Genomic DNA, 20,376 nt, shown 5'->3' with positions numbered 1-20,376 from the left:
TACTAAATGGAATAAACACATGGCATCAAGCTTCAGAATCTTTGCACCTGAACTTTTAGTGAATAACAGACACAGCAGCATTTCTGTAGCCAACAGAAATCTTAGCTTTGGGATTTCAGCATTCCTGGTATCCAAGTTTGGATGTGCTAACACTGCCCTTAATGGGGAACTTCAATCACACAATCCCACAACAATCATTGTCATTTGACTTTCACTTGTAGGTGGTGCTAGGAAAAAGACTGATGTACCAACTACATGCTGGCTTGACCTATGCCATCTTCAAACCTGGAGCAAGTGGGGCTCCTCTCTCCATGACACCTTTTGTGTACTACCCCAGGAGGACCTTTACCTTGAGACAAAATTATGAAGACTATCTCTACCAGCAAAGATTCCAGTGAGATGTGCCTACTTGGGTAAAGCTAAAATCTCACTAAAGTGAGGTTGTTGGCAGTGCTGGAGCCTGAACTCAGGGCCTGGGCACTAAGCATTTGTACTCAAGACTAGCCCTTTACCACTTGAGCCCAAACTCCATTCCCAGCTGTTTTTATTTTTGGTAGTAAGAATCCATCAGACTTTCCTGTTCTAGGTGACTTGGAACTTCCATACTCAGATCTCAGCCTCCTGACCAGCCTGGATTAAAAGTGTGGATCAGCCATGCGCCACACCTGAGGACTTCTGCCAGCACATTTTTTCCCAAAAATTGGAAGAGGAAGATGAGGGAGGGTTGGGCTCATCCTGCCCTGCATATGAAGGAGAGCATCAGCGCCTGAACTTCATTCCCTGTTGTAGGCTGCTGGAGGAAAAGGAAGCAAATAGGCACAGGCTGGCAGCAGATGCCACAGAACAACTTGTGACCAAGACTCCCAGAGCAGACCTCAGAATCGATGACAGAGTTGGATCTACCCAGTAACAGAGGCAGTGGTGACACCTGAAACTGCGCGTTTGAGCCTTTGCTGCTAGTAAACAGGGCCACCTATGTCTCAATGAGAAAGGTGAGATTTTGGTGGAGAAGGTGAGATTAAACATTATGTATCATGCAAGAAGACAGACTATAAGGGGTCTTTTATTATTCCAAGTGAAATTTTGGATTTCCTCTTCTGTTTCTTTAAAGAATGACATTGGGATATTGACGAATATTGCACTGAATTTGTAGATAGTTCTTATCAAGATTGCCATTTTTACAATATTACTTCTTCCAAAGCAGGAGCATAGGTTTTTGCATTTCCTCAGTTCTGCGTTAATTTCCTTCTCCAGGGTTTATCGTTCCATCAAAAAGGTGCTTTACATTCTAAGTTAATTCCTAGGTATTTTATTTTCTTTGATAGCAAAATGAGTTGCTATCCTGATTCTTGCCTCATTCCTCTCATTTGTTGGCATATAGGAAGGCAGTTGACATTGAGGCTTAATTTTATACCCTGCTACCTTACCAAAGTTTTATATCAGCTCAAGCAGTTTCGGGGTAGAGTCTATAGTGTTCTTTAAATACAGAATCATGTCATCTGTAAGGAGAGAAAGTTTCAGTTCCTATTTCCCTTTTCCTCCTCACTCCAGTTAGAATGGAAAAGATCAGAAATCGAATAACGTATGCTGGAGGGGATGTGGCCAGGAGGGATCACTACTACACTGCTGGTGGGATTGCAAACTCGTTCAACCACTATGGAAAGCACAATGGCAGTATCCCCAAAAGACTAAACATAGAGCTCCCCTGTGATCCAGCAATTTCACTACTTGCCAATCGTCCAGATAGGACATACTAAATTCACTAGAACAATAACATTTATCACAGCACTATTTACTATAGCAAAGGTATGGAACCAACCCAGATGCTCGTCAGTTGATGAGTAGATCAAATATGGTATTTTTACACAATGGAATTCTGTGCTTCTGTCAGAAAGAATGAGATAGACGAATTTGTAAGGAAATAGAAAGACTGTAAAGTTTAGAAATTAGTTTCTGTCTCCTTCTCTCTCCTTCTCTATCTCTGTAAAATTTAGAAGTTCCTGTTTCTCTCTCTCTCTCTCTCTCTCTCTCTCTCTCTCTCTCTCTCTCTCTCTCTCTCTCTCTCTCTCTCTCTTTCTCTCCAATCCTTAGGCTTGAACTCAGGGCCTGAGCTACTTTTGCTCAAGGTTAGCACTCTACCATTTGAACCACAGTGCTGCTTCTGGCTTGCTCTTTTCACGTAGTATTGAGGAATCTAACCCAGGCCTTCATCCTTGATAGGTTAGCACTCTACCACTAAGCCACAAAGTCAGCTTTTAGAGGTTTCTGACAAAGGTTTTCCTACATGCTATTATTTCTTCTGTGAGTGCTCTTAATGCTTCCTGAAGGTTGACTTTGTTTAGAAGACTTACCCTAATGCTCCCATATACAGAGATTCTATATATAGCTAAATGTTTTTCATTACTCAGAATTTCTCTATTGTGTATGTTCTGAAATGTACTGAAGACTGACTTCTGATTAAAAGTCATTGCACATTTGTTCTATTCATTAGTTTTCTTTTCTTCTATGGGAATCAGGTTTGTGATGAACACAGAAGTATGCCTTCCAGGTCAAAGACTTTCCACATTTGTAATATTCATAAGGTTTTTCTCTCCTGTGTGCATTTTATACTTAGTCATGCGTTCATAATGGATTTTTCATATTCTTATATTCTGCGTGGTATCATGCAAACTCAACTATGAGTTCTTCAAAAAATTTCCCTTTCATTTTATTCATCGGATTCTATCCTGTGGGTGTTTAGTGATAAATCTTGACTTGTGCCTTCTGGGGAAAAGACTGAACATTTGCTACATTCATTAAGGGTTTTATCTTGTGTTGGTTCTGTGACACAAGCTCAGTTTTCTTCCACAGACTAAAAAGTCTTTCCTATTTATTACATTGCTAAGGATTCTCATATGTGTGAACTCTCTTACGCTTCCTGAAGGGTGAATACTGCACGAAAGACTTTCAACTTTGGTTATATTCCTAAGGTTTCTAATATGTGTGAATTCTGTTATGCCTCCTGTAATGTGACTTCCATCTGAAGGTCTTACCACATTTGATGCACTCGTACAGTTTCTCTCCTGTGTGTGTTCTCTGATGCAATTTGAGGGAAGACTTCCATTTGAAAGACATTCCACATCGGTTACATTCATAAGGTTTTTCTCCTGTTTGAATTGTCTTATGCATGTTGAGGTTTGGCTTCTGTGTGAAGGACTTTCCACATATGTTACACTCATAAGGTGTTTCTCCTGAGTATATTCTCTGATGAACATGGAGTTTTACCTTCCATTTGAAAGACTTTCCGCATTCACTACATGCATAAGTTTTCTCTCCTGTGTGTGTTCTATTATGCCCATCAAGATATGACTTCCACTTGAAGGTCTTTCCACATTTGTTGCACACATAAGGTTTCTCTCCTGTGTGTGTTCTTTGATGCAATTTGAGGGAAGATTTCTGTCTGAAAGACTTTACACATTGGTTACATTCATAAGGTTTCACTCCTGTGTGTATTCTCTGATGAACACGAAGTTTTCCCTTCCCTTGGAAAGACTTTCCACATTCATTACACTTATAAGATTTCTCTCCTGTGTGTGTTATTTGATGAACTCGAAGGTGTATCTTCTGGGTGAAAGACTTTTCACATTTGTTACATTCATAAGGTTTCTCTTCTGTGTGTCTTCTCTGGTGCAAAGTGAGGTATGATTTCAGTCTAAAAGTCTTCCCACATTTATCCCATTCATAAGATTTCTCTTCTGTGTGAGATCTCTGATGTGTGCTGAGAGCTGAATTCTGGGCAGAAATTTTATTACATTCCTCATATTCATAAGGTTTGTCTTCTCTTGGAGATCGAGGTTGGAGCGTCAGGTCTGACTTCTCAGAAATTAATTTTCACACTTGATGGACGCATCACGTATCTCAGGATATTTGCTCTGAGGTATTGTAAGGCGTATTTCATTACTGAAAGATTTCTCACATTCACTACATGTATGAGGAGTCTCTCCTGTGTACATTTTCGGATGTGTAGTGATGGTCGGTGTTAAGTACAATATTTTTCATCACATGTACATTTCACAGTTTTCCTCCCTCCCTGAAGAATTTCTTGGGCAGGGAGAACAGAATTATGATACTGCAGATCTTTTGGACTGTCACAATCATGAATAAAATGCTCTGAATATCCGATGGATTTTTTAAGAACAGGAGACATACGAGATCTATATGCAGGATGCATCTCGTCAGGCTTAAGAGACAGAATCATGTTCTGACACTTAATGAACTCCTCAGTCCTCACCCCTAAGTTGTTACCGTTATTACTAATCAGCTCTGGATTATGTGTAGAGCTCAAATTTAAAGTTGTTGCTAATCTCACGTTTTCCTCCACTTTGATACTACTTGCAACTGCTACTTCACAAAGACATTCATGTGGACTTTCCTGGCAGGTCTTGAACACATTTTCCATTACCTGGACATCTAAAATGAGTCATAGAAAAGAAGACACAAACATACATGAGATACAAATATTCCTTACTGTAAAGGTAATGACTTTACTTTCCCATCCTAAGTGTTAGATATTTTAAAATATAAAAGTGGAAATTGATTTATGAGAAATATATGCTTTTCTCCCTAACATATTAAGAAAATGATATTTTACAATGACCAATAATGTTTTTCTGTGTTTTATTCTCTTTTTATATCACAGGAAATATTTATTGAAATTACCCAACTATGTATTGCTACAGTTTTAAGCTGAGTACTTGCCGGGGCCAACCGGCAGCAAACCAGGGTTCGCAGATTGGGGTTCCTGAAATAGGGGACAAGGACTAGGAAGAAAAAGAAGAGAGACAGACACACCGGGTCCTGGATCTCCGCAGTCCAGGCAAAGACTCCGAGACTGCCACGTTTATTTTCCACTCCCCCCACTTCCCTCCTCCTCTCCCAGGGAACCTCCAGGTGTTACATTCATATGGTAATTCTCAGGTCATTTACATAGAATAGGGCCAGAAAGCAATAAGACAATATAGCCATCGTCTGATGCAAGTCAAGGTACAGTTTGATTCCACTCTGGCTCCCAACATGTCCCCCGTTTTTTATTTTAAAGAAACACAAGTGCAATTTTTATTCTTTTCTATACCCCTAATTTATCCTGTCACATTTTCCAAAAATGACTTTGGTCCCTTGGTCCAACGGGGATTTGATGGGCGGAGATTCAACTTCCGTGACTTCTTCAAGCTGACTCAGGGGCGCCGTCTCCACGCTTGAGCAAGGACCTTAAGAAGCCCAGCCTGTTTTATCAAGGGGTTGCAAGGACTAGACACCAGGAACAACAATCTACTCCAAACTAGAAATCATACTTGACATTCAACAACTGCACAAACCATCCTTGGCCACAACAGCGCAGCCTACCTAGCACCCATTTGCAAAGGCTTTTTCTTGATTGTCTGGGGAACTAAATTTCTGCAACCTTAACAATGCTTCAGTTGTCAGATCTAAACAGATTAATAGAGACACAAGCCTCAGATCCACAAACTTTTCCTGAATTTATGGCTGGTGTCAAAAATAAAAAATAAAAATTTTACTCAATTAGGACTTTAAACTACCCGCTATCACAGAAGATTGACAAGTTCCTGCCCAGTTATGAACGGCACGGGCATTAGTAAGGCATGCTTACAAACTATTCTATGACCTCCCGGCTCTGATTAATTTTATTGGCCAAGCACAAGTGACTAAGATCTGACACCATCTCTGCCATCCAAGCAGAGGCTTTCGTGTCCCAGTAGTGTCTCTCCACACAGGGATAAACATGCCATTGGCATTTCACTTTGTTGGTTGCTGTACTTGAACTCGGGGCCTGGGTACTGTCTCTCAGCTCTCCAGCTCAAGGCTAGCACCCTACCACTATGAGTCCCGAGCTTGGTGCTTGATTGCTTCCCCCCAGCTTTTCAGCTCAGAGCTAGCACTCTGCCACTTCAAGCTCCAAAACAACTCTGTCCTAGCATCCTGCTTGCAGATTAGACACCATAGTCTCACAGGGACTTTGCTTTGCCCGGGCAGGCTCAAAGCTGTGGCTTTCAGATCAATGAGTCCTACAAAAGGCCACGTTACTCCCAATTAAAGCAACAAGGTGGTCAACACAGAAATAGTCTCTAAGCATGAGCTTACCTAGAACCTGGTAAAAGCCAAAGTTACATCTGAATAAGGATTGCTGTCCTTCTCCATGGGCTAGCTGGAAGTTGCTATAAGGTAACTTACAAGAGCAAGCTGAAATAGCAATTAAGCAATTACTTTGGTAGTCCTAATTTTCCTTTTTTCTCTTTCTTTAAACATTTAAGACAACTTCACTTTCAAATATTTTTTAGAAAGCCATTTCCAATGTTCTAAATAACTTTTACTGATACTGGCTTAAACAATTAACACCTTAGCCTTTATTTGCAATTGAAAAACCTTTAAGGGCACAAAGAACTCCTTCTGCCTTCAGGCCCCCTAAGGCTCAAGGCACTCCTCTTGCCTTTTAGAAAAAAGGGCTCTTTTGCAGTTTAGATTACTGTCTAGAACTCCAACAACAGTTTAAACTCAAATAACAGTTTTTCCCTAATTCAAGAACTATAGACATCAGTGCACCAAAAGTCTAAGTCTGGACTTAGCTTCCTCTCCTTTTTTAAAATACACCCAATAGCATGGAGATAAACCTTTAAACATTCCTTTAAAATACTAATCACATTATCCACATTTTACCATCAGATTTCTAGTGTCAGTTTGCAAAAAAGGACAGGCAAAATTTCTGACGTTAATGAACAATTTTACATTTAAATTTCTAATACATGTTTCCAAACTTTAACTTAAAGTAATAAATCCCAAATTCCCTAACACCTCTGTGCTGAACAGGATACAATGTTTAGAATGTAAACAGCTGTATGTATTGCAATACCAGATTTTTAAAATGCAGATTTCAGGATCTTTAGAAAAATACTTTTTACCAGTTTTTCTTTAAAACAATGCAATAATACTTTTAAGACATAGGAAACATTCAAGCATAATAATTTTCTTGAAGTTTAGACTTAGATTTACCCAATTGCCTTTGTTTCAAATGAGTTCAACCATTGTTTTATACAGCATGCTGACAATTTAACCTTGAACATGTTCACTCACTCATTCACACACATTCATACTCAAAGATCATAAAGTGCGCAAAATTAATATTGGCCGTTCGTTTTCCGGAAGTTTGTGTCAAGAGAGTTTTGCCAATTTTACTCTTACAGGTGAGAACCAGGTTCAAAACAAAACTTTTTGCAAGGCAACTTAGCTGGAATTTATTTTTCCAGGGCTTGTCACAACTGCAGACATGGGGGAGCGGCCATGCTAGGCCCAGAAATGTTCAAATAAATAACAAGGATGTGTGCTTGAGTACGCACAGAAAAACCATAAGGATCCATACTTAGAAATGGTACCAATTTTAAAGACAAAACTGGACAAGAAAAAATATGTAACACGAACAAGACAGAGAAACGGAGACTTTTAAATAATCAGACATTGACATATAACAAGAAAATTGGACTCAATCAGATACACTTAACACAAAAACATGAGCTCAAATGAATGTTTTCACCAAACAGTTATTTTTAGATTTAGACATGTCTTGCTGGTGGGACTCTCAGGTATGCCTTGTTATCGACAAGAAACTCAGAAGGTGAGGGGGAGTCAAGGCTTCCCTTGACCACCCAGGCCTCTGTTTTAGGCCCACAGTGCACCTTTTCAAACAAACAAACAAAAATAAAATAAAATAAAATAAAATAAAACGCAGACATACAAGGGGGTCGGCCGACTTCTACTTACCTCTGGAGGCCTTTGCTTTTCACCTGGGCATCTTTTACAAAAAAGGTTATTAAGAAGAGGGCTGGTAAAGACAAAATAATGTCACATATTAAATTGTGTAGAGTCAATAAATATGTTAAAAGGTCCGTACATAATAGTAAAAGGAGGAGAAACACAGCTCATATGAATGTGTGGAACAAGTGGATCAGTAGCAGTCCCGATTGACATGCACAAATAACTCAGGTCCTTCCCACGTCGCAGGATGCACCACTGGAGGGTTGGGGGTGTAGGCCCAGTGAGTCGCTGCTTGGATGGCCACTGTCACTCTCCACGATCCGAACGCAGCGTTCAGGCAGCCAGCGGGCGTCATTTTCTCCTTGTGAAAAAACACATACATGCCCTCGACCCCAGGTTAGAACAGGATCGGGTCCATGCCAAGCACCAGTTAGGGGATCCTTCCATTTTACTAAGGCAAAAGGACGCTGCGCTCTTTTTTCCCAGAATCGCTGAGCAGCAGATAAATTATTTGAATCCAAATTCAAAAAATTTAAAACAAATAAAGCATGATTAAGTATATTCACAGGGGTAGCGGGATATGACTCTCCTTTCTGTATTTTAGCAATTTGATGTTTTAATAATTCATTAGCTCTCTCCACGATGCCTTGACCTTGAGGATTGTAAGGAAAGCCTGTAATATGAGTGATATTATAGGAATGGCAGAAGGATTGAAATGCTCGGCTTGCATAGCCAGGGCCATTATCTGTTTTTATTTGCGAGGGAATCCCCATCTCAGCAAAGCATCGAATGCAGTGAGAGATACAATGTTTAGTGGCTTCCCCAGCAAGGGGGGTGGCCAAGATAAAATTAGAATAAGTATCTACAGTAACATGAACATATTTTAATCGGCCAAATGATGGAACATGTGTGACATCCATCTGCCAAATGTGATTAGAAAGCAGTCCTCGTGGATTTATGCCTAAATGGGGGGCTGGTGAAAAAGGGACACAGTTGGAGCAAGTCTTAACTATTTGTCGTGCTGCTTCTCTAGATAATTTAAACTGTCAGTGCAAGGCTCGACTGTTTTGATGATGGATGGCATGTGACTGCTTAGCAAGTTCAACCTGAGTTAAGTAAACTCTGGTGGCGGAGTCAGTAACTGCATTGCCCTCACTTAAAGGGCCAGGAAGATTAGTGTGAGCTCGAACAAAGCCAAAAAAACAGGGGTGGTTGCGAGAACAAAGCAAAGTTTGTACTTGGCGAAATTGGGTCTGAATATTGGAGTTAGTAGTTCCAATAAAGGGAACAGTTTCTATGACTTGAAGAGCACGAATTACATATTGACTGTCTGAGTATAAGTTAAAGGGCTCGTCTTGTAACAGGACGAGTGCTTGTAAAACAGCCTCTAATTCCACCTCTTGGGCGGAGGAAAAACCCATAACCCAAGATTGAGTTTTCCCATTAATGGTCAAAGCAGCCTTTCCATTAGAGGATCCATCTGTAAATACCAAAGCAGCAGAAGATAAAGGCGAGGCCTGTACTATGGAAGGAAATAGAAACGTATGACACGCAGCAAATTGGAGAAGTTTGTTAGACGGGTAGTGATGCAAAATTTTCCCCATATAATTGGCCCAAGCAATGGCCCAAGAATCGCAATGGGCGAATAGCCAATCTTGTTGTTGTAGATTATATGGGACACAGATAAAATGAGGTTCCTGACCTAAATATTTACGGGAATCCACTCGGCACATATGTATCAAATTATCTACCAATTCGTAGTAGGGGGTCAGCACTTTGCCGGGTGTTGATGGTAGATAAAGCCATAAAAGTGGGCCATCCTGCCACAATACAGCAGTTGGGGAGTGAGAAGTAGCTAAAATATAAACTCCCCATGGTTTAGAATAGTCACAATAGGTCACTTGTTGCTGGGAAATTGCCTTTTCTACAATTTGGGTGGTCCTCCTGGCGTCAGGATTTAATTCGCGCAAGGATGTAGGGTTGGTATCTCCTTTTAAGAGATCAAAAAGGGGTTTTAACTCTCCTGTGGAGAGCTTTAGATAAGGCCGAAGCCAATTTATATCTCCTAAGAATTGCTGAAAATCATGAAGAGTTCTAAAGTGTGAAGTTTTTAATTGTATTTTTTGGCTTTTAAAATAGTGTGGGCCTAATATATGGCCTAGATATGTAAAAGGGGGGTGTTCCTGAACCTTTTCAGCTGCTATTATAAGGCCAAAGAGGCTCAGATCTTGCTTTAGTTGTCCAAAGGCTTGTCGTACGACGATAGGGTCAGAACAAGCCAACAAGATGTCATGCATATAATGAACAATATAAACAGAAGAAAATTTTTCACGAGTGGAAGAAATGGCTCTAGCTACAAAACTTTGACATAAAGTTGGGCTATTTGCCATGCCCTGTGGGAGCACAAGCCAGTGATATCGCTTCATGGGTTCTTTAAAATTAACAGAGGGGACGCTGAAGGCAAAGCGCTTACAGTCTTGAGGCGCCAGGGGTATAGTATAGAAACAATCCTTCAAATCTATAATAATCTTATAAGTATCCTTTGGGATTGCCATGGGTGAAGGCAAGCCAGGCTGTAGGGCCCCCATCAGTTCCATAGTGGTGTTCACTTTTCTCAAATCCTGTAACAGCCTCCATTTACCTGACTTTTTCTTTATAACAAAAATTGGAGAATTCCATGGAGAGTTAGAAGGGGCCACATGTCCCAAGTCCAGCTGTTCCTGTACCAGCTGCTGAACTGCAATGATCTTTTCTAGAGAAAGAGGCCACTGTTCAACCCATACCGGTTGTTCAGAGAGCCAATTTATGGGATCAGCATGAGGGGGAGGGCAAACGACAGCTCCCGTCAAGGGATACCCTAATCCTTGTCTCGTAGGGTGAGACTGGGGTTGGAGTGGCTCTAGCTCCCCCTGTGCTGCTCGGCCTAGTCCCCTAAAGGGGAGGAGGCCTTGATCAAGTAACTGCTTAGTGACCGCAGCACTAGGACTAAACATATACACTCCCATTTTTTCCATGATATCACGACCCCATAAATTAATTGGCAGATGATCCAAGACAAATGGCTGAAAATGACCAGAGTGCCCTTCCTCATCTCTCCAAACAAGGATCGCACTGCTCTGCTGTGGGTCAGTTGCTTGCGCAACCCCCTGTAGGGAAGTCATAGAGGTTGTCAGGGGCCATTGGGCTGGCCAATGTTTTTTAGATATCACAGACACATCTGCTCCAGTGTCTAATATTCCTTTAAAGGGCTTTTCTTGTATAAATATAGTCATCTCAGGCCTCTCTTGTTTTATGCTTTGTACCCAATAGATATCAGAAGATCTAAATCCTCTCTGTCCACATGGGGAATTAGCAGTCTCCCCGGGAGGTAAAGGCACAAGTATTAATTGTGCTAATTTTTGACCGGCTGGGATCGATACCACGTGTTTCGGGGCAGAGGCCATAACTTTGATTTCTCCAGTAAAATCCTGGTCAATTTTGCCAGGTGTAATCTGTATCCCTTTAAGGGCTGAGCTACTTCGCCCTAACAGCAATCCAGCCACTCCCGGGGGAAGGGGGCCGAAGACCCCCGTGGGGAGAGCCTGTGTCCCCATCTCTGGGGTCAATACTGAGCAGGTGGAGGAACAGAGGTCCAATCCTGCACTTCCTGGGGTGGCACGGAGGAGGCCGGAGACTGATCTTGGGGGGTTGTTAGAAGATGCACTTGTGGCCGAGAAGAGGGAGGGACTGCCCCATGGTTTTGCGGGGCCAGGGGCTGGCCCCTTCTCCAGTTTCCCAAATACGGGCGGCCATTGCGATTTGTTGCTGACTTGCAATCTTTAGCCCAGTGCTTCCCTTTACCACAGCATGGACATGTGCCAGGTGATTTTTCTCTCTTTTGCCTGGCCTGGCGTGGGCATTGCGTCATCCAATGTCCTATTTGTCCACAAGAAAAGCAACGCCCTGGGGGTCTAGCATCCCGAGAATGCCGCTGACCTCTATATTTTAGAGACTCAGTAACAGTCTTTCCTTGAGGAGCGGCGGCTAAGGTAAGGCCTTGTACATGGGAGGGTCCAATATCAGCACACAGTGAAATAAAGTCCGTGATTCCTCCCTTATTCCTATGGGGTCTGATAGCCGCCTGACAGGCGGCGTTGGCATTTTCATAGGCTATGTGTCTAACTATACTCTTCCTTGCATTCTCATCTTGTACTAGGCAGTCTGCAGTCTCCATTAATCGAGACAAAAATTCTAGATAAGGTTCATTCGGTCCCTGTTTAACTTCTACTAGATTTTTTGTACGATTGGAATTGCGTAACTTTTTCCAAGCCTCTCTGGCCGCAGCATTTATTTGTAAATAGGCCTCCTTTGCATAACCCAATTGATCTTCGGTGTTTTTATAGGTTCCCTCTCCTAACAACTGATCAACAGTGTAAGGCAGGTTCTTAGACCTATTTGTTTCAATTTTAGCCCGACCCTGTGCAGTGAACTCTGTCTCCCATAATAAGTACTCTCCTGCACTAAGGCATGCTCTGGCAAGCCGCTTCCAGTCATTTGGGCATGCAATACCAGCACATGCGGCCTCCAATATTACTTGAGTAAAAGGGGCAGTTGGCCCATATTGGGAGCAGGCATTTTTTAAATCCTGTAATAGTTTAACAGGAACAGGTTGATGGTATACTTGTTCATCATGATCAACTAAACTAGGGAAGCATCGAGGCCCTGAAATACCTTCCCTCTCTCTAGCAGCCTGAGTCAGGTTTAATTGCGATGCACTGTGCCTGGTTGTAGTGCCTGTTAAAAGGGACTTGTTGCTAGGGCCTTTAGGCTTGCCTAAAGGTTGAGAAAGGGATTGAGGCCGTAAGGCTGCAGCCGGAGGCGGTGGGTGTGAGGGGTAAGGTTTAGAATCAGACACCATAGTGGCCTGAGGGTCATATTTCTTTCCTACTTCTGGGGGGGCTCTCTGCTCCATCCCCATTTTCGATAGAAGATGTAGCATTTCTTCTAACTTCTTCTCTATCGTAGCCACCCGGCCCTCCATTGACTCATCATAACTTTCCTCCTTGGTATTCAAACCTGAATTCTGATACTCAATATCTACTGGTTGTTGTTCCCTTTTCAAGATCTCACTTACACTCTCTTGGGCTGCGGCATATGGCTCAGCCTCAGGTTCTTCAGAAGGGTCCTTTAACTCATAAAGTTCCCTTAATTCAAGATTAAGTTCAGCATTTTCATGTACAGGATCTATGTATTCACTTACTAAATTCCATACAGTAGTAGCCTCTACTGGGGTCTTTTCGGGGCCATATACATCATAATAATCTTGAATTTTTTTTCCTATCAGCTGCCAGGCTTTTTGGAATTCCTCCTCTATAGACCTCGGGCATGCCTCCTCGACAAACTGTAGGAAGCTCTGAAGCACCCCTTTTTCCACCCACATTCCGTGGGCTTCAAATAGGCCTGTTAAGATCGGTAGAAATAACCCATGGCTATTAGCTTGACCCATAATTTTTACTCCTGACTATACTCTCTTAATAGTCCTACGATGTGTTACTCACCACAGGGAGGGGTCCTTCACCTTCGTCCCAGATTTTCAGGGTCCCTGTTCGGGCGCCAGATGCCGGGGCCAACCGGCAGCAAACCAGGGTTCGCAGATTGGGGTTCCTGAAATAGGGGACAAGGACTAGGAAGAAAAAGAAGAGAGACAGACACACCGGGTCCGGGATGTCCGCAGTCCAGGCAAAGACTGCCGAGACTGCCGCGTTTATTTTCCACTCCCCCTTCTTCCCTCCTCCTCTCCCAGGGAACCTCCAGGTGTTACATTCATATGGTAATTCTCAGGTCATTTACATAGAATAGGGCCAGAAAGCAATAAGACAATAAAGCCATCGTCTGATGCAAGTCAAGGTACAGTTTGATTCCACTCTGGCTCCCAACAGGAGATGTCTTCTTAAACTCATGGAGAAGCCAGGTGTGGCAATGCACACCTATAATCCCAGCCACTCAAGACGCTGAGAACTGACGATCAAGGTTCAAAGCCAGGAAAGTCCCTGAAATTCTTATCTCCAATGAACCACAAGAAAACTGTGCTGTGGCTCAAGTGGTAGAGTACCAGCCTTGAGCACAAAGCAAACACACAGACACACACAGACACAGACACAGACACAGACACACACACACACACACACACACACACACACACACGCACACTCTAGAGGGCGCCAGGAGTTTGGTCTAGTGATAGAGTGCTTGCTTTCCATGCACGAAGACTCAGTTTTGATTCCTCAGTACCACATACATAGAAAAAGCTGTACGTGGCGCTGTGGCTCAAGTGGTAGAGCTCTGCCTTGAGAAAGCCCAAGGCCAGTACTCAGGCCCTGAGTTCAAGCCCCAGGACTGGCCAAAACCTAGAAAGTTTGAAAGTGATGTATTATAACGTTTATTTCAAATGATAAAGCATTTGTTTAGCTTCCCAAAGCATAACACAGATGTTAATCTCTAGAATTGCATGTGTGGCTTTAGTAAAGTAAACAGCAAAATATTTTCACTCCCTTCAACCCAGAATAAAGTCCAATTGATTACATTTAATTTTACAAACACAACTATACTATTAAATTCCAAAGTATATATTTATATTGTTTCGGGAAGCAAAACTCAGGCACTAATCCTGTAATAACTGTATACTTGGCTTTAACAAAATAAACACCATCACGTTCTTCTCTTCAAAGCAGGCTAAAATCTCTTCTATTTAGTAATATTTTATAACTATAATTTTACAGGTCAACTGCAGGGCTGGTAGGAAGATGACAATAATATTTCTAGGGAGACCTTGATATAAATACTTGATGTGAAATTAAAATAACACATTGCTCGACAGAAGGCTCCAGTTCTAGTTCTGAAAACGTATAAAGTGGCTACAGTACTGGTGGCTCACACCTGTCATCCCAACTTACTCAGGAGGCTGAGATCCAAGGATCATGGTTCAAAGCCAGCCGGGGCAGGAAAGTCTGTGAGACTCCTCTCTCCAGTGAAGCATCAAAAAGGTGGAAGAGAGCCGGCGTGGTGGCTCACGCCTGTCTGACTAGCTACTCAGGAGGCTGAGATCTGAGGATCGAGGTTCAAAGGAGACCCTCATCTCCCATGGAGCACCAAAAAGCCAGATGTAGCACTATGGCTCAATGGTAGAGCACCAACCTTGGGCAAAAGAAGAGAAGAAAATAAAAGGTTACAAAACAAACAAAAAAACAAGGCCAGGAGTTTGGCCTAGTGGTAAAGTGCTTGTCTAGCATGCATGAAGACCAGGGTTCAATTCCTTGGTACCCCATTACAAACAGAAAAAAAAAACAAGCTGGAAGTGGTGCTGTGGTTCAAGTGGTAGAGCTGTAGTTTTTTTTTTTTTTTGCCAGTCTGGGCTTGAGCTCAGGGCCTGAGTACTGTCCTTGGACTTTTTCTCAAGGTTAGAGCTCTACTACTTGAGCCTCAGCACCATTTCTGGCTTCTTTTTTCCATGTATGTGGTACCAGGGAATCGAACCCGGGTCTTCCTGCATGCTAGGAAAGCACTCTACCACTAGGCCAAGCTCCCAGCCAAGATCTAGTCTTGAGAAAGCCCAAGGACAGTGCTCAGGCACTAAGTTTAAGCCCCAGGACTGGAAAAAAAATTTTTTAAAGAAATATAATTTTAAGAAAATAACAATTTAATATAAAAATATATAAGTAAAAAAGAAAAATAATAAATTAACAAAAATGATGAAAAATAATAGTAAATAATTAAAATTTTTAAGGAATAACAAAATAAAGAAGGAAAAAAGCTAATTATCAATCCAATCAAAGTTGTCAGGGGACACACAGAGATGAAGGCAGAGAGAGAAACCCCAAGTTGTAACAAGACGGAATGTCTCCTGAGGGGTACCAGGTATTTTCTTATTTTTCCTTTTTTGTGGGTCATGGAGCTTGAACTCAGGGCCTGAGCACTGTCCCTGAGCTATTCAGATCAAGGTTAGTGGTCTACTAATTAAGCCACAGTGCCACTTCTGGTTTTCTAATGTTTCACTGGAAATAATGCTCATGGAATTTCCTGCTTAGGATGGCTTTGAACCCAGGTCCTCAGATGTCAGTCTTTTGCATAGCTGGGATTCTAGGCATGAGCTATTAGGATCCCAGCTACAAGCAGACAGTATGTAGAGGAGGAGACACGGGGTAGGAGAGAGCTGGAGGCAGCTAGGCACTGGGCATAGAGGCTTGGTTTGCTGCAGATCCACTTTCTCTCTGCGTAGACCCTGGCGCTGCTAATTCCAATATCATCCAAATAGGCGTATTCCCCAGAGCCTCGAACTTCCACCCTAGAGCCAAGCAGAAACACTGTTCAGTATTCACATTTGGCTGCGCACTTGCTTTCTTTTTCCTTTTGTTCTTTATGTCAGTTGTGGGGTTTGAACTGGGGGCCTGGATGCTTTCCCTGAGTTTTTGTGCTCAAAAGGAGTCCTGCTCTCCATCAAGAGCCCCAGCACCACTTCTGGCTTTCTGTTTTGTGGTTCATGGAAGATGAGAGGCTCACAGATTTTCCTGCCTCTGCTGGTGTGGAACCCTGATTCTCACACCTCAGCCTCCCGTGCAGCTAGGATGACACGTGAGAGTCACCAGCACGCAGCTGTGGCCTGTCTTTTCTTTTTCATTGTTTTTTCTTTCTTGCCAGTGCTGGGCTTGAACTCAGGGCCTGAGCACTGTCCCTGAGCTTCCTGGGCCCAAGTTTAGAGCTCTACCACTTGAGCCACAGCACAATTTCCAGCTGTTTCTGTGTATGTGCTTCAGAGGAATTGAACCTAGAGCTTTGTGAATGTGAGGCAAGCACTTTAGCACCAGGCCACAACCCGGATGCTAGGTGTGGTTTTAACAGAAGTAAGAGACTAGCGCTCATCTGACTTCAGTGATGAGCACTGCTGACTGAGTTGCGTTTCTTCTCCATTCTCAAAGTCCTGGTGTGAATGCCACCTGTCTGTCCATCACCCGTCCATCCCAGTCACACTAACCACGCATTCATTCATGACTCACGGCCACCTGTGGGCTCCCTAGACGTGACCTTCACTCAGGCTCAACTGTTTCCAAAATGCAGAAAAATAAACCATCATCAACAACAACAAATCCATGCTGAGTTCCAGGACTCACAGCTGTCATCCAGCTACTCAGGAGGCTGAGATCTGAGGATCACAGTTCAAAGCCAGCCCTGGAAGAAAATCCATGAGACTCTAATCTCCAATAAACTCTTTAGCAAAAGCTGGAAGTGGTGCTGTGGTTCAAGTGGTAAAGCACTGGCCTTAAGCAAAACCTCAGGAACAAGGGCCTAGGCCCTGAGTTCAAGCCCCAGTCCTGACCCAAACAAACAAACAAGCAAAAAGATGGTTGAAAACGTACAAGTTGGTGAACTCTGTGTTGTCTGCCCACTTCCAACTGTGCTTTGAGGATTCTCTTCTAAGTCCAATCCAATGATCGTAACCTTTGTGTTTTTTCAAGAAATTCTGTAATAAAACACAGTAAGTTGAAAATGAGAGTCCTTCTCTAACACAAATCTCCTTCCAGTTTTTTCCTGGGAGGTAAGAGTCTCATGACTTTCTTGCACAATTTGTCTTGGAACTGCGATTCTCCCATCTCAGCCTCCTGGGTAACTGGATGACAGCATGAGCTCCTGGCGCCCAACCCTTTAACTTCACACAACCTCTCCAAGTCGGGGTGGGGTGTCTTTAGCACGTCACAGAGAACAGGAACCCCAAAAGCATTTCTTACCAGGTCCTGGATGGTGTCAAAGGTGGCCAGATTGGCTCCAGAGGAGGCACAAAAGTCCTGACTGGACGTCCAGTTCCTTGTATACTCAGAAAAGTAGAAACACTGATTCCCAAAGCCAATCCACTCTCTTGGACAGGAAGAATACAGGCTGTGCTCTGGAATGCGGCTTTCTGCTTGGTTCACTAAACACACAATGGATTTGCTTTATAATCAGTCTTCTGTTTTTGTGCCCGTCCGGGGCCTAAGCCACCCATTGGCCATTCAAAGCTACTCACCTGCTAGAATCACTGTTAGCATAACTGTCGTCCCAAACAGAACCACAATAGTCAACAGACAGCACTGCAGTTTGGCTGTGGTGATAGGTGACAATATTCCTAGGCATATTTCCCAGAGCTTTTTCACTGCAAAAAGAGGAGAGTTTGAATCTAAGGAAACTTCTAGAAGGAAAATGATCATAGCATTCCCTACTTGTGGCTTGTCCTGGCTCAATTACCACCAAGGCCATCTTGCAATGGTGGAAAAGGAAAGAATGGAGGAGCTGAGCACTGGTGTCTCCTCCCTGTAACCCCAGCTACTCAGGAGCCCAAGATGTGAGGGTGGCAGGCAGGAAAGTCTGGGAGACTCTTTATCTCCACAGAACCATGAAAAGGCCAGAAGGGGAGCTGTGGCTCCAGTGATAGAGCCAACCTTGAGAGACAAAGGTGAGTTCAAATCCCTGCTTGGTCATATGCTATATGATAGATATTATAAACATTTCATATGACATACCATTATGTTCTATGATACATAATTTTTTTTTGCCAGTCCTGGGCTTGAGCTCAGGGCCTGAGCGCTGTCCTTGGACTTTCTCAAGGCTAGAGCTCTACCACTTGAGCCTCAGCACCACTTCCGGCTTTTTTCTATGTATGTGGTACCAAGGAATTGAACCTGGGTCTTCATGCATGCTAGGCAAGCACTTTAACCACTAGGCCAAACTCCCGGCCCTATGATACATAATTTATATAACATCATGGTATATGTTCTATTGTAAATATACTGTATAATATGGCATTATATTATATTATATATACTTTCTTTTTTGGTCAGACCTGGGGCTTGAACTCAGGTCCTGGGCACTGTCCTTGAAGGTTTTCCCTCAAGGCTAGTTAGTGCTCTACCACTCTGATCCACAGCTCCACCTCTACTTTTCTGGTGGTTCATTGGAGAGAAGAGGCTCATGGACTTTCCTGCTCAGGATGGCTTGACCACCAGTCACCTGAGTAGCTGGGATGACAAATGTAAACTCCAGCCCCCTGGTTATATAGACCCTTATATTATATACAGTATTAGGTTACATGGTGCTATATAATTGTTGTATGTTGTACTTTATCAATCCTATAACATACTATATGACCTACATGCAAATTGTATATATAATATAAATATATGGAATAATAAAATATAATAATAAAAATGTCATATAAAAGTAGGCCATGAGGGAAGTGGGGCTGTGGCTCAGGTATAAGTGAAGAGCTCAGGGACAGTGCCCAGGTGCAGAGATCAACCTGATGACCCACTAAAAAAAGAAAAAAGAAAGAAAGAATAAAGGTACACTGGGAGTGTTGTCTAGTGGTTTAATGCCCAGAAACTTGAAGCCCCCCGGAAGGATCACCAGAGACCGAAGATCAATGCAAATTGCAATGAGTCGTTTATTGACGAGCTCGAGCATGGGGTCTCTGCGCACTGATAGTCGAGTGCAGACCAGAGGCCACGTGCACAACATTACAGCACCTTTAATACATTCTTTGGTAGGGGGCAGGTCCCAGTAAGCACTGGCACCAAGATTCCATTAAATGATTGGTGCAATACAAAATGGGAGGCAGGTCGTGACTAGTCATTGGTCGGTTTAGCAAGCTGTCATGCTTTGAACTGATTGGCTAATGGGTGAAGGGACAGACCCAATATGTGGTCAGTGGAGAAAACCTGCGGACAGGCTATCAGGCTTCTGCCTAGTTCGCTGGCTCTCACAGGTCCGACCTTGTACAAGTATAAAGATACAAATGAATACAAGTATAAAAATACAAATGGCTAATCATAGGTTTATAGAAAATATATAGATATTTTCTACGCTCCTCAGTGGAACAGTGCTTTCCTAGTATGTATGGGTTCGATTTCTCAGTACCACATACTCAGAAAAGGCTGGAAGTGGCCAAGTGGCAGAGCACTAGCCTTGAGTAAAATGTGTCCAAGGACAGTGCCCAGCCCCTGAGTTCAAGCCTCAGGACTGGCAATAAAAATTTTTTAGAAATAAGGGCTGGGAGTGTGGCCTAGTGGTAGAGTGCTTGTCTAGCATGCATGAAGACCCAGGTTTGATTCCTCAGTACCACATACATAGAAAAAAGCTGGAAATGGTTCTGTGGCTCAAGTGGTTGAGCTCTAGCCTTGAGAAAGTTCAAGGACAATGTTCAGTCCATAAGCTCAAGCCCAGGACTGGCAAAAAAACAAAAACAAAAAAAAAAATAGAAACAAAAAAGGCAGCAGAAGAAAAGCAGAAGAGGAGGAGGACGACAATGAGGAGGAAGAAGAGGGATGTTACTCCAACTCAAGGCACACATCCCAGATCTAACCTTCCCTCCTCCGTCCCAGCCTAGCTGCCTTTGTGGGAGACTTCAACCCTAATGCAAGTTACCTGCTGGCCAGCTTTTTGGGTTGTCTGTGGAAGGCAGATTTTTCTGTACCATTCTCACCAAGGCTTCTGTTATTTTTCCTCCTTGTTCTTTTTAGGCTGAACCGATGGCATTTGCAAGTGTCATATGACAGCTGGATATGCAGATTC

The 20,376-nt window shown here is 42.9% G+C and overlaps 1 protein-coding gene across 1 annotated transcript; it reads right to left on the bottom strand.

Annotated features, from left to right (window-relative positions):
• Window positions 1-15,918: 15,918 nt before the first annotated feature.
• On the bottom strand, window positions 15,919-20,324 carry LOC150042073 (C-type lectin domain family 2 member D11-like). Its single transcript, XM_090325358.1, has 5 exons — window positions 20,230-20,324; window positions 17,837-17,962; window positions 17,562-17,743; window positions 17,193-17,296; window positions 15,919-16,123 (listed from the first exon to the last, which is right to left on the bottom strand). The coding sequence occupies exons 1-5, from the start codon at window positions 20,279-20,281 to the stop codon at window positions 15,919-15,921; spliced, it is 669 nt and encodes a 222-aa protein (XP_090181484.1). The 5' UTR covers window positions 20,282-20,324.
• Window positions 20,325-20,376: the final 52 nt, after the last annotated feature.

The sequence above is a fragment of the Megascapheus bottae genome, chromosome 37, assembly GCF_031878675.1.
Source record: "Megascapheus bottae isolate mThoBot1 chromosome 37, mThoBot2.hap1, whole genome shotgun sequence".
Classification (NCBI taxonomy): Eukaryota; Metazoa; Chordata; class Mammalia; order Rodentia; family Geomyidae; genus Megascapheus; species Megascapheus bottae.
The sequence above is the reverse complement of the archived record's forward strand: the minus strand, read 5'-3'. Positions and strand labels throughout refer to the sequence as shown.

Coding starts and splice junctions, on each gene's coding strand:
- LOC150042073 (XM_090325358.1), bottom strand. CDS start 20,281: ATGGTACAGAAAAATCTGCCTTCCACAGACAACCCAAAAAGCTGGCCA. Junction 17,963..20,229: donor CCCAAAAAGCTGGCCAGCAG/GTAACTTGCATT, acceptor CTCTTTTTGCAG/TGAAAAAGCTCTGGGAAATA. Junction 17,744..17,836: donor GCTAACAGTGATTCTAGCAG/GTGAGTAGCTTT, acceptor TTGTGTGTTTAG/TGAACCAAGCAGAAAGCCGC.